Source organism: Aythya fuligula, chromosome 14 (genome assembly GCF_009819795.1).
Source record: "Aythya fuligula isolate bAytFul2 chromosome 14, bAytFul2.pri, whole genome shotgun sequence".
In the NCBI taxonomy this organism is placed as follows: domain Eukaryota; kingdom Metazoa; phylum Chordata; class Aves; order Anseriformes; family Anatidae; genus Aythya; species Aythya fuligula.
The window spans coordinates 14,728,563-14,743,462 of record NC_045572.1 but is presented as its reverse complement, the minus strand read 5'-3'; the positions used below and the strand labels follow the sequence as shown (position 1 = coordinate 14,743,462).

Here is a 14,900-nt window from a genome sequence, read left to right as displayed (position 1 = left end):
AATAACTGTCCTAATTACACCCATCACAGCTAATGTGTGCTTTCCTCTGCTGCTGTGTAAAGGCACTTCATCTGCACACAGAGTCACCATTGTCGATGGACAGAGCGTGGGGCCGGAGCCAGGAATTTATGAGGTCTTATCCCCAGCCTGCCAGTGACCTTCCGTGTGGCCTTGGAAAATAACACTTAGTGTCTTTGTTTTTTTAGCTGTAAAATGGGAATAATAATCTTTATTCATCCACCTCAAAGAGGCGATGAGAGGATTTTATGCAGTGCTTAGGGTTTAAATGTTTCCAAACAAATTTTATGATATCCAGTCAGGGTTTTGAAATCCATTTTCAGCTCATCTCTTGCCACCTCCTCTGCACTTGGTGATAGTGGCTGCTTTGCCTATTTCCCTGAGTGTTCTAGAGTTTGCTGGATTACAGAGCTCTTAAAATAAAAATACATCTAAATGGAATAATTTGCTTAATCACTGAATAATAGCCTTTTCAAATGATTCTGCATTTTCCAAAATTTGGAACTCCTGAAGTCAAGAAGGCAGAAACAAGCAAGCTCTTCTTTTCCCATTTGAAGAAAAATGAACTGCATTTTACTTATTTGCAGCATTGCATCACATCAATAAGTCAATGTAAAGAAAACATAGAAAAATGCACAGTAACTCCCAAATATTTCATGGATATGGGGCAGGCTTTGCATCGTGCAAAGGATGGGACAGGATGTGAAGCCTGCCCCAAAGCTTTTGGATGTTGCTCTGTGCTAATGGTCTCAACCTGCCACAGCCTCAGCCTAAATCCAGAGGTGATAACTTGCACCAAGCATGACTTCAGTAAAACAGCGTCAGATCTTGTGAACCTGCCCATGGAGTAACTTCAACGTCACCACTAGGGAACATCCTGGTGATGAACATTTTTTCAACCTCTCAAGGCAATTAATACAATTAATGAAATTAGTGAATTTTTGAATGTACGGCTGTTTGCTTGAAGATACTAAAAAGTATGTTTCAAGGAATGGAGTACCTTCAAGCAAGAATCACTGAAAAGCTGGTTGCTATGCAACTCAAGTATTGTCCATATTATTCTTATCAAAAGATGACATATTGTATAAAATAATATAATCCTCTTAAAAAAAAAAAAAAAAAAGCACACACAATATAGTAAAAGGCTGCTTAGGGGCTGAGAATTGGCAATAGCTCAGAGTGCTGTCAGAAACCTGACGGTGAGGGTACATACTTCATCAGTTACAGAACCATAATGTAATTATTATGATTATTTAAATGGCACCCTTGATAATATATATAAATTACCTACAATAAAGCAAGTGAATCTGAAGATACCAGCGACAAGCTTTGAAAATAAATGCTAAGTCTAACAGGACTGGGATAATATTTCCATATTGTGAAGCCAAGGAGGCTGCTTTATGCATGCATTGCCTTAACTTGTACATTCACCATTCCTTTTACTATGTACATAGAATATACGATCCTGAAAAATGATAGTGCTGGTGTGTTTTAGCAGGACAATAAAATATTGAAGGTTTTATTCTAATTCTTCAGAAAAGGCTCAGAAGATAAGAACTATACATCTTTTCCCTCTGCCTTTCCACTGCTAAATAATCTCAGACCTCCACAGAGAAACGTCCTTGTATTCTACTCTTGGTTACTAGTCCTCTAACGAGAACTTTGAAATATGAACATAAAAAAAGCTTTATTCTTATACAGCTTGGACATGCAGGCCCATCAGGCAAACGAGCTCTGAAATGATACCTATTACATTCATTTTACTTTTTCAGAAAGCCATAAATTGCCTTTAGAGTAAATACGAATCAGATAAGGAAATACAAGAGAAATTCTCTTCGTGGTTATTTAGTGCTAGCTTCTGACACTAGAATACTTGATACTGTGTCCCGCAGGATAACTCTGGAACTAAAACATTGTCTGCTGTGGATTATGGATCTAGAATCCATAAGTAAACCATTCACAAGCAGATTAGACAGAGCAACCTGCAACTGCTAGTTAGTAATGTGGCCAAAGACCCTCCAAGAAGTTGTCTGTGCTCCACCCTGCTCTCCTCTCTGAAGAAGATTAATGTGAGATTGACAACTTTCAAATTACCAGTTGACAATGCTTTACTCTGCAAGTTTCTCAAGGTGAAATGAGGTCTACTGTACCTATTGTGTTCCATCAGAAAAAGTAGCAGAACTTGTCTGAGTTCACACTCAGTGAGTTCACAGTGCAGATTTGCTGAGCTAAAGATGGACATGCACAACAATTATGAAACATTTATGAAATAAGGACAGCAAAGGAATGACTAGCCCGTGTAGTCCTTCCACTATTGCAACATGAGATATTTTTGAGAATTATTAGTCAATCTGCAATCCCTCAAATTGCTTTCATTACAGCAATCACAAGACTATTTAATTTATTTCATTATTTAATGTCACTAGGCAGACCATAAACTTTTGATGACAAAACAGAAAATGTGACCTCTTCTACCTTTTAGTTTTGGACATGCAGCTGATTGAGCTTAGCCAAAAGACTTAGCCACATCATTGTATCTCTGCAGGAAGAGCAGAGACGGATTGTTGTGTTTAGTTCTCAGATGAGGAAGCTCAGACAGAACAACTTATCCCAACAGCAGGTGCCCAGCCCAGGCTGGAACTTGGAGCTCCTGCATTCACACCATGGAGAAAAAAATTTAGCTGGTGATGAGTACGACAAACTGGTGACTGTCAGAGGAGCCTCATCACTGACACTGAGTTGGCTCTTCCCAAACAACATTTCAGCAACTTGCATGAACGTACAAGGAGTCTTCCAGACCTCAAGTTTATTGCACGAGCATGCAATAAATACCAGCAACCCCAGTCACAGAAAGGGACATTAGATTATAAAGCTCTCCTTTGAGCAGCTGGACATGCTGCTCTACTAAAGAGCACTAAAACTGCCTGTCCTTAAATAAAACGTTTATTGACATACTTGAAACTCCATTGTCCAGTTTCTGTGGAATTTGATGTTGATTTAGCCAAAATAGGCTATACGAACAGAGCAGTTTAATATTTTTGAAAACCATGTAGCATTTCTTTCCTCTTTATGCAAATTTTGCCCATGGAGTAACTCCTCCCTTAGAAGAGACAAGAGAACACTTGGAGCTCTTAATTACAGATTTGATCTGCAAAGCTCTTGCCTTCTGGCCCCTATCCCACTGAGCTTGCACTTAACTTTAAGCATGTGTAGTCCCACTAATGTTAAGCACAAGTTGAAATGAGTTCTTGGAATGAGGTCATAGCCCTCAGCATCCTGCAGAACTGATCTTGCATGTGTTCGCTGTTAGTTATGTACTGTTCTACCACAAAACTTCGCATTTTTCTTAGGAAGGAGAATGCTCACTAGGTTTCATGGTTTATTCCAAACAAGTCTGAGAAGACAGACTTGCCAAGCTAAGCAGCAACTTAAAATGACACAGGGAAAACACAGAAGAAATCATAATCATTTTCCCAGTGTGAAGTTCAAATGATAGACAAATAGGTATAAACATAAATGTTCTTTATATTCATAGACTGTAAAGGCAATGTATAAACTAAAATACAAATCTGATACACGTCCTGAGTAACTACACCACTCATAAAAGAATGAAGTTCAGAGACCTTGATCTCCTCCATCTAACACAACCCTTACTTACCTTGCCGTAGCTCAGTAGGATTATCCTCACCAGGACAACGTTAATGTGAGCACCCAGGGATTCGTCGTGGTAAATTTCGTTAACCTGCAAGAAAGCAGTCAGAGCTTCAACCATGGTGCTGGCAGCAAGTAGCTCTGAAAGCAATGACAGAACAGAACCTTTTATGTGCTGTCATTGAGACAAAGATCACCTGTGATCACGTATAAAAATGGCAAATTCCACTGATGTGAGAGGGATTTTTTTTTTCTAGACTCCACTGCAGCTTCTGAACAGGCCATAATTCAGGAAATTATTTAAAATCAGCACAACATTATCAGAGACTTCATACTAACAGCTATTTAAGTGCCAACCTAAGCAGATTTCCACATCTGCAAAGCCTGGTGTACCTCTGTACCTGTGTCTACCAGCTCCTGGTGCTGAACGAAGAGTCCCAGCTCCTTCCTTCTCCCTGCCCCATCCCACATGGATGCACCTGAGCCCAGGGCACAGAAATCTAGAGGAGTTCTCTGCTGGGTGACACCACACATGGGAAAGAGGCGAGTGAGCAGAGGGCCAGGCCCTGGGGCTGCCTCTCTCCTGAGAGCGATCTGCTGGATCTGCTCAGCTGCCCCCCGTAACTCTTCCATCTGGGACTCATCAAATTCCATTCTGACAAGGGGATCTTCCTCCTCCCAAAAGCATGGTCGGCCACATGGGCTGGCTTTGTTGGTTGTCACAGCTAATCAATGTTAAACTTTGCAAGCAGAACCAAAGCTAAAAAATGCCAGCAAATAAAAAAAAACAAAAAACTGTCTCCTGTTTTATGCTAGAGCTACATAACTGAACATGCACACAAGCAAATCAGCCTACAAACACTGAAAAGAGAATGGTAAATATTTACAGTGGAGAATGAAATGTGGATGTATAAAGATGACTTAGGAAACAGCGCTACAAGCAAGCTAGGCAAATATTAACTGCTAAAAAGGCTGATTTAGATATTCGGTGATGAATGGATGCATGAGACCAGACTGCTCATTTGCACCAAGGTGCTCAGCCAAATGGCAGGAGTTTAGCTTCACAAATTCGAAGAGGCAGATGAAATTCCCTGCAGGGCAAGTGTCTTTCCACAAACATCTTTCCCTTGGTAATGACTGCACCAAACTGGACCGCTTTACTGGCCGGACACAAATTTCATTTATTCCTACAAAACAGATTCCTCACTACAAGCTAATAAGTAACATTCAGAATACTTTTTATTAGAAACATAGTAATAAAAAACGTTCTGTTTCCTCAACCAGCCCTAGCTCTAACGACCCATCTTTTATCTCTGTAAAAATAATTAAAACTAAGTACATCAGTGTAGGTTTCACTCAGCAATCTTCACTGACATTTTAAAAAGAATTTTAATTCATTCTATCAGTATTTTTGGATACAAGAGCCTAATCTTATGTCTGGTAGGAGTCTGGGTTTTCAAGTCCTGAGCATCCCGCACGGCTGGTTACGAGGCAGCACGGCTGGCTGGTGGCTCCTGGAGCAGACTCAGACCCTGCAGGACATCTGCCCGGGCACCCGGGGAATGGCTGCGGGATGTCTGAGCACCCGGGCTCCTTACGGGTGGATGAGCAGATCCTTGGCTGGAAGATGGGTGGAAGAAGAGCCCAGGGTTATGAGCGGCTTCAGGACTGCTATTTTCATTGTGGTATGCAGCAGCTGATCTGCTTTGTAAACAACAGCTCTGGAAATTAGATCGTGTATTTGCATGTGTAAATAAGATTTTACAGGACTCACTTTATGTTTCTGTATCTAAAAGATTTTTTGAGGACCATTGCTGAATACAGATTATACAGAGGTAAGATGTGAACACGTGTTTTGCTTTACAAGACTGGGAAAAAGCCCCTTGCCTGTTGTCCAGGGAGGGAGGGATATTAATTTGCCTCGCTCTTTGTGGACTGGGAACAGAGCACACACATCAGTGCTGCGAGGCTTAAATACGCTGTAAATTATCTATACGTGAAATGAGTCCTGCACAAAAACTCCTCTATAGAAGACAGTAGGAACGGCATGTAAATAAGTATTTAATTAGTTCATAATGCATAATCCAAGTTGCTGCACACCATTCTCTCATTAACTTCCCGAATTTAACCTAAGCCTCTTTTAACAATAGTTGAGTAACAGAACAACCGTATCGCTGTTGCGTGCCAAAAGGAAACTTGGCACGAAAACGTTGACGGAACAGAATCGAAACACTGTTTGACTGTTCATGCAAATGACATCTAACAAACAAACTGTGAATGAACAGAAAAGCACAAGCACTGTAAAAAGCTGCTTGGTTCTCTTGGGATCCTGGGTTTTCTGCGAGACAGTGGGTCAATTCAAAACTCTGGGTCTTGGTTTCATTAAAAAGGATGCGTCCAAGCCCTCTTCACACAGCGGCTGAATTGAACCCTCTGCTCCTTTCTCTAAGCTGAACTGTGGCTTTCCCAGCAGCGTCTCTCTGCACATAGATAATATGCTGAAACAGATGCTTTGCTTTTTTTTTTTTTTTTTTTCAGCATGACCTAAATTGCACCTATTTGTTTCAGGAAGTTATTAAAGGAATGAGATCTGAGTGACCCAATGTTGTGCTCGCAAACATTCATGAAAAGCACACACACTGGAAGGGCCTCCACCAACCCTAGCTCAGGCTCCCCGCATTTCCACCTGCCCATTTAACAGGAAAGCAGAGTTTAGCTAACGCAGCCTGCTGCACAGGGCCTAAAATGACCGACCACCCCATGGAATCGGAAAGCTCCAGGCTCCTATCCAACACAACTGCTGCTTTAGATGCTGAAGTGTTTGTTTCCGAGCACGGATAATCAAACTACAGGCGTGTATGTTCAGATGGCCGTATAATAAACACACTCAGGTGTGAAAATGATTACATAGTACTTTTGCAGCACTCCATACCATGTACTTCTGTAGCACATCCTGATTTCTAGCAACAAAAGAAGAATCAGAATCGATCTGCTCTTAGATCACCAAGGACCACAGGTTGAAGTTGTTTTGCTGCATAGGAAAAAAGAGTGCACAGAGACCATCTCAAAATGCCAGCTCCTGAACCGAAGGCAGTGAAGATTTTGCATTAAATCTTGTTAGATCTCCACAGTGATTCAGCATTTATACAGGGTGATGAAGAAGGCTGGGTAAATCTCAAGGAATTCCAAGCACGGCGAAATACCGCAGAGACTTTTCATAAAACTATTGTAGTTCACAAACTATTTGGGGGCAACTAAGTATCGTGGTTTATTTTTGTGGGATATTTCAGTCAAAGCAAAACATGCATTTCTATTTCTGTTTAGAAACCAGGCTGGCACAGATTGGTTCTACTTAGGAAAACAAGGACTTGATTTATTTTTTCTTCTTGTGTCCCTCTCTGCTTATTTTATCATTCTTCTGCCCTAAGCAAGTTTGAAGCCAAGAGAGTAAGCAAGCAGAATACATCAAAATAACCCCAAACAACTAAAGTGAAGATAAGCATTCATGAGATGCACCATGCTTTGTTAAAGAAGCACTGCAAAGCTTTTATTAGTCAGCAAAACGGGGTCTGATCCTGTCGGGGAATGTTGAAAATTGTTGTAATGCAAATAGCAATAAAGAGCCTCCAGCTCTAGCAGTATGCCAGCAGGGTTGCCAGCAGTTGTAACTGAGGATATGTGCTGATAGCTACAACTGCTGGTGATCCTCAGCCTCAAATGGATCTGACCCAGCTACAGCGGCCATCAGAGGCCGTGTCTGACCATCTGGGGAGAGCACGACACGAGCTGCACTTTATGCATCTGGCTTTTCAGCCACTGCAAATTGCTGATCCATCCAGCCCAGTTAGATGGCCCTTTGGCCACCCAAACATCCTTGCACAACCACTGCTGAGGACATCACCTGTGGCTACTTGCCCTCGGGCATTGCGGGGACCACGTGCGATAGCGGAGGAGCCGGAGAGCATCAGCGCCTGCCCCGTGGGACAGCAGTGCTCCTGGCAAGCCATTGTTTGAGCCCAGCCCGAGCTGCAGTTCATTCATCGGATCTTAATTATCTGCAGCAAAGCCTCGGTGCCTGGTGGGCATCCAGGGATTGTCTATTTCTGTAAGGAATGGCTGTTTCAAATTACGGACGAGGAACCAGAAATGTCATGGTGGATACTGAGCGCAAAATTTTGTAATCTGACCCCTCCCAAAAGCGTTCCCCCTCTCACTTTATTTTTCTGCGTTCCCACTTCAAACACCACTATCCTCTTCTATTTTCATCACCTCTGTTATGCTTTTGAAGATCCCAAACTGACATTTCTAACATTCCCAAAGCTTCGTCTTAATCCCACAGGAATAACATTACATCAATTCCTTTGGTGGATAAACTACGGTCCCACAAAAAGTCATCAGGCAAATCCAGGGCTCCCAGTCTCCCTTTTTAGTCCCCACAAGGCATTTCCTCATTTCCTCAGAGAGGAACTCTTTTTCTTTTTTTCTTCTGCAAATCCTCGTTGAGCATCACAAGGAAAAAAGAATAATGAAAGCACACAACACACATGAAACTTAAAGGTCAAACTGTGATCTCAGATTTGGAAAACTACTATTCCGCTCAAAACCATAGGCAACGGGCAGCTTTAGCAGTGCTTGGCAATGTGCATTATGAAACAGAGATAAGAATCTGGCATTTTGAATGTGAATCCATGTCCGAGGGCTGATTTACCTTCACGGGGGTGACAGACAGTAGATGTTACCAAGTCCAAGCTAGCTGCTTCTGATCAAAATGAAAAACATTCCCCTGAGCAGATGTGTTGGCAAGACACTTGGTAGCGTCGTGTTACAGGTCTCTATCTCATCTTTGACTGTTACATGGGTTTTAGAAAGGTCATAGACTTTGTTTCCTGACTTCACGACTAATTTATTTTTCTCAGTTCCTCCCTCGGCCTCTTGGAACTCCTCATTTTTTGCCCACAAACCACTGCTCTGGGAAGTTTCTCCAAACACCGTAAATTACATTTGCACCAAAAAAAGTAGTATTTGTTTGAATTACTATCCCAAGGACACTTTAATAAAATCTACTGAAGTATCATAAAATAATTAAGCAGATTAACTCATTTTAACACAAGACACGGAGTCAATGCAAAAAATGTGGTAAACTCTTTAAGTTTAAGTGGTTTGGTTAAGGAAAGTATCCAAAATTCAAAAGCTGATCCTAATTATCCATACTCCATCACACAAACCACACTGTCACATCACAGAAGTTCCTGACTGCAACCTTTATGGCTAAAGTTCATGTCGGTATTTGGAGAAAAGGAAAATCTATCTTCTAACAGTAATTACCCTCTGCCGAAAGGGTGGTACCGAAACCTGTGTGATAGTCTGGGCTAGGTACACCAGGACAGCAAGGCACAGTCCTGTTAATCATGAGAAATGCTCACCTAATTGGCACTGGGAATAAACTTGAGGTGGAAATAAATAAAACTTGTATGGGTTCAGAGAGAATATTTCCTACAGGACCTCCCGAATGCCCAGTCACATGTGCAACTTCTACTGTAGTGAGGCAATCAAGATAACGAACAAAAATAATCTTCTGAGGTCTCATCAGAAACTTTCCTCCTCAGAAGTCACAGCTACTGGTTCGTAACGAACAGCCTAAAAGCAGAGCTAGCTCTCATACATGTTAAATTTTCAAACGAGCTGTAATTCTACTTTTGACAGCTACAGTCCCTCAGATGAATAGATCTGGACTTGCATTTGTTATTTGAGCAATTTCTTGGAGTTAGTCCAGATCTGAAGTCTATACGTTGAAATAAACTGATTTGAAATAATGAGTATTGGAGCTTATAAATTATTTACTTTTAAAAATCCAGTCCAATCTATATTACTGAGATACCCTTCCTGTCTAGAAAAACGCTTTTTAGTTTAAAAAGCATGATTCTGAATACAGGGTGCACCATTATTTCAAAGTATTCAATCATCACTTTCTTTTTAACAGCTTGAATTAGACATGCTTTCAGGTTTTCATCCAACTGCCAGTTAGAAACCAGTGGCATTTCTGCCCTTTCCTCTCATTAGGGACTTGCTGTTCTGTACCTGGAAATCTTCATCCCTCATCAGCCAAAGGCACGAAAGCAAAAATCTCATATATAATAGTAGTATCATGTACATCCTATTAAAGAGGATGGATAACATATTCAAGAGTGCCTCAGGGCCACAATTTCAAAGATATGTGTAGTGCTGAAAGATGCAGGTGAAAGACTCCTGGGACTTTCCAAAGCTCCCAGCTGCATAACTCCCATCGATTTCAGTTATTCAAATGAAAATTTGTTAAATCTATTTGTTCTGGAGCTGAAGTTTCACTTGAAGTCTGGGAGAGACATAATCCTATGGGCTAATTTTTAAAACTGACTCTCACTGATTTCAAAGGCAGGTAAATGTCTAAATATTCAGATAAATCCAGCCCCAAGTGAGGCATAAATCCTATTTAGGGTCTATCTCCCAGTGAAATAATGACAGGTAGGTCCCTGTCTGCTTTGAGAAGCCAAATTTTAACATTGCAAACATTCTGACCATACCCATTACACGGATGTAACACAGGCTGGACACTAAATGTGGCACCACCATAGCTTTTACAGTAAAGGAATGGAAAGCACAAACTTAAGGATTCTTTTATTTTGCCCTCCAAAATAATCCAAAAATCAAAGAACGCACACAGCTTTTAGACAAATTCTCCCTGAATATATATACAATTGCCAGCATTAGCAAATGAGCAACTTGAAATGAGGCTCACAAATACTGCTATGGGAATCCAGGAAGAATGACAAAATAAGCAAGAAAAGGCTAAGGCAGGGGTCTTACTGGGAAAACTACCAAATTAAAAAACACAAAATGAAAAGGGGCATGAAAGCTGAAGACCTGAAGTCTTCACCCTGGATGAGACCCTGAACACAGGGGCAAGGAGCCTGAAAGATTCACCCTACCCCATGAAAACATTCACCCTACCCCATGGAAATATTCACCCTACCCAATGCCACAGCCCAGTCGGGTAACGTAGTGGCCAGCCCCAGCTCTGCTGCTCTTCCACAGCAGGCCACAGAAGGCCTGCTTAATGCTGCAAACTGTTTCTAAGAGGGTTAAGAAACAATCTGAGGATTTCAGCCCCGGGCTCGCTACCATCAACACCCGCTTCAGCTCAGCCGTGCCCATTCAGCACCCTGCTCCTCCTCCCAAAGCCTCCTGCAGTGAAATCCCTTTGTTTCCGATGAACAAGATAATTCTCCAGTGCCGCTTCTAGCCAAGTGCTTTTTAATATTTCCCATACACTTGTAGGAGCAGATAAAATCCCTGACTTCTTTAGCCGCTTTCTTGCAGAAATTAAATTACCTTCCATGTTCTTGAGTAAACGACAGGGCTGCGAGATACCTCCCAAGTATCTCTCCTCTGTTGCAACGCTCCTGCATGCTATAAATACAAAGTTAATTTGTGCAATGTGTGGGCTCGCACTTGGAAACACAGAACACTGTGCAAGCTAATATCCTTCCCAGGAAGAAACCCAGCATGATGCACAAAAGAAAATGGTGCAAGCAAGAGGCAGCCGAGGGTCTCTGAAGTACAAAACAAAGACTTTTTTTTTTTTCCAGAGCTGGACTGACTGCCCTGATGGTGCTGAGCAGAGAAGAGGGGATGTCAAGAGCGAGCAAAGTTTTTGTATGAGGAAATGACTGGAGGATAAAACCGAGGTGGCAGGAGGCCTAGCTCACTGCGGTGACATGGCTGGCGGACAGACAGGCGATACGTGGCTGCAGCCCAGTGTCCAAAATCCTCTGGCGTCTCTCACCATTCGTTAGGGACTGACTTCACTTCCAAACGTTGGGATAAATATTAGCACAGTTATTCAAGATAGCCAGGACACCCAGCCCCTGTTTTTTCTCACTTTATGGCTTTTAGGTGTGGACTGTAACACATCACTTAAGCAGCACAAAACAGATTTACTGAGTAAGTCGTTGCGCTGGCCTTGAAAAAAATATATTGTTTTGATTGGGTCGGTGGTGGGGTTCCACCCAAGATCCCTGGGAAAAGTTAATTAAGGACAACTGCTCACACCATCACGCACAGTGAAATCAAGCGAAGTGGGGAGGGCAGCCCTGCTGGGAGCTTCTTCTGGGAAAGCGATCACGCCTCTGGGACTCTGGGCACGAGGGAGCGTTCACCTGGAATTTATTTTATTTTGGGAACCACAGAAATTCAACCCTTTCAATTGCCCTCTTATCTCCAGTAAATACTTCCACTATTTAGTTTATTTATTTGCTACGTACACTTTGATTTTATGCTTAATACCTTGTTGCCGTACGAAACTAATTGATTTTATGCTTAATGCCTTGTTACTGTACAAAGCGAATTGATTACACCCACAAAACCATCAGGGAAAACACAATCTGATGACTATGGTAGGATCTTTCACCAGAATTTAAAAGACAGATGGAATTTTTTGCAACCATCTCTTCTCTTTCAGCTATCCTTGGATCTATGTACCTCACCAGAAACCTACCTTATACACGCAGTAACAGGTAGTACCTGCAGTGACAAAGCCCTCTTACCTCTTCATACTGGAACAAAGTTTAGAGAGCTGGAAACAGAGGACTGGTCACCGCTACCTCACTCTTTTAAAGTATAGGCTCTAGAAACTGGCTGAGTTTTGATGAAGGAAAGATCAGGACAACTCTGCTGACTGCCAAAGACTTCCCAGCGCCTCTTCTAGAGGCTGCTCGCATCGTGGACACGAAGGGAAGGAGCACATCCTCATCCTCAGCCCCCAAAGGACACGTTTCTACCTCACATCTCCCAACAGAACAACTGCTGCCTGTGCCAAGAGCTGTTACAGCCCTGCGGATACGGTTACACAGGCTGCACTTTCTAAACCACTTGCAGAGACAGCATGCTTCAGAGTTGTTATTTCTTACAATTTGTGTGTTGGATGGTTTGCTAAAGTTAGGATCAAGTATATTCCAGAGCTGGAACTTTTATGGCTTCTTTACCATTACCGTATATTTTAATTCTTAAAAATAGTTTTAAGTGACATGATAAGTAAAGAGTCCTGGTTAATCTATTTCAGCCTCTTTGCCACATTCCTGGTTTGGCCCCTTTGGCTTGTTAATTTAGAGATATATAAAACCATCTGTTTCACTGTAGACTGTCTTAAGCCTCAGAGGAAACAAACCACACAAATAAATGAAATTCACTATGTCATTTCTGTTTAGAATGTATGTATTTACAGCCATCAGAGTATACACCAAGTACCCTATAACTCTAATGTTAGTGCAGATTTTTAACTATTTACAACACTGTTATAAAAAGGCAGTCAATTGAATTTATATCACACAAGGGATTTTCCTAAACTGTATTCCACCTCTCATTTAAAATGAAAAACACTGACATTCCACACATTGTTAAAAGAATGCAGTAAAGAAATCAAAAAATAAGCCTCACAATTAAACTATGTATCTTAGAAGAAATACATCCCAGGCAAATGTACCTAACAGCACAGATTTTTGTCCATATATCTGCCTCTGCGGTTTGCAATGCCAGGAAGTCACCTACAGACACCCCATCCTCCTAACGTACATTTCAGCAATCCTAGTCTACCTGTCAAAAACAGAGCAGACCTACAATTTTTATTCAACAACATTTCACAAAGAACACAAATTTGCTGAACTTAAAGTTTTTACAGAAGCGTATATTATCGAAAACAGACTTCTGTTCCAGGTGAGCATGAGAAGGAATAAAGTCATCCCAGAATGAGTTGCCTATGAAGGGGGCTACCACTTACTCCCATTTTTTGGCCAAAGGAATAAACACATTTTGATTTTGATCTATAAAAGAGATGATTTTTCAAAACTTGATTCTTATCCCACAAAACAGAGGCCTTGCTTACTGACTGGGGTACTAGAGGGCTGCTTATTATGGGTGAGCCTATTGCTCTGATATTTACAAAGAGAAGATGGTTCCTTCAAATATTCTCTACTATCTGCTTTTATCACTACTGCATTATATAGTACCACTGACAGTGGTTCTCAAGATTAAATATTTAATGAAGGAAATCCAAAGGTGTCCGCCATAGACTAAATACTAAATCAATTTAAGAAAGTTCAGTGCAAGACTGCATAACATTTTACTGCAGTGTGAACAAGGAGTAGGTAGGTGGCCTGGGACCTGAAGTGATTCTTGAGGAATCAAAGAATTTAACTGAGCAGTTTTAAAAATGTATAAGCCAATCGAAGCTTCTAATACAACCATATTTGAAGACAGTTCTCCAAACCATGTTTTTCAGCAGGGAGCTTAGGATAAGGGAATACACATCTAAAACGCAAGGACTTCCAGGGACCTGAGGCCCTGACCCTATGCCACCATCCATCAAAATACATAAGCAGGACTTTGAACGTTTTAATAGTCCCACTGCCAGCTTCTTCCTTGGCCCCTTTTTCTTCTTTTCCTTCTCCCATTTTGGCTTTTCTAGAAGCGGCCTGGATTTTGCTCCTAGAATTATTTTATCTCCTGCCATGAGAAAAATCTATGATGTCTTAATCAAATGGCTCAGCCAACCTACATCCCCCCTCCCCTCGCTGTCTTCCCGCAGCGCAGTTAGCAGGGCTGTACTCACAATGTTCATCAGGGTCAGCAGGTACTTCTGAACGTGTTCTTTCCCATGGAACTGAACAACCGAGTCGTCAACCCCCAGAAGGACTTCAATGTTGTAATCATCATCCGTCGCATGCCTTCGATAGCGCTGCCTTGATCTATGCACCCGGTCTTCAATGAGGCTCAATGCGCTGTCGAGACGATCCAAACTAGTGAGGTTAGCCGCTGAAATCAGACAGACAAACAAGTTAGCAACCAGCCACGGTTCAGGCTCAGGTCTCAGCTAAGCCAGTATGATTTTGAAGCAGCAGCCTTAGTTATGTTCCATATGTTACGCAACAGCGTTAGTCGCACTTAATGACAATTAAAAATGACCTAAACAAGAGAGAGAAATCTGACCTCAAAAGTTACTTTGCAAAGTAAAAGAAATACTTTCTGCAAAGTAATATTGTGAAAGAAATATAAAGCCAAAAGGACAGACACCAATGTCTTGATGAGACTGATGGAGCTGTTTGTGGTAAAATAATTATTGCTTCAAAGTACTTCAAAGTAACAGAAATACACCATTCAGGGGTCCCATGCTACCAAGGATATCCATGATTTCAGAACCA

The 14,900-nt window shown here is 41.6% G+C and overlaps 1 protein-coding gene across 1 annotated transcript in view; it reads right to left on the bottom strand.

Moving 5' to 3' along the window:
- ADAMTS2 (ADAM metallopeptidase with thrombospondin type 1 motif 2) overlaps positions 1–14,900 on the bottom strand; it is a 177,223-nt gene that overhangs the window by 45,571 nt on the left and 116,752 nt on the right. The window contains exons 4-5 of the mRNA XM_032196684.1: positions 14,312–14,514; positions 3,677–3,760 (exon numbers count right to left, since the gene is read on the bottom strand). Of these exons, the coding sequence (XP_032052575.1) occupies positions 3,677–3,760; positions 14,312–14,514 (287 nt within the window). The remainder of the gene's footprint in view (positions 1–3,676; positions 3,761–14,311; positions 14,515–14,900) is intronic.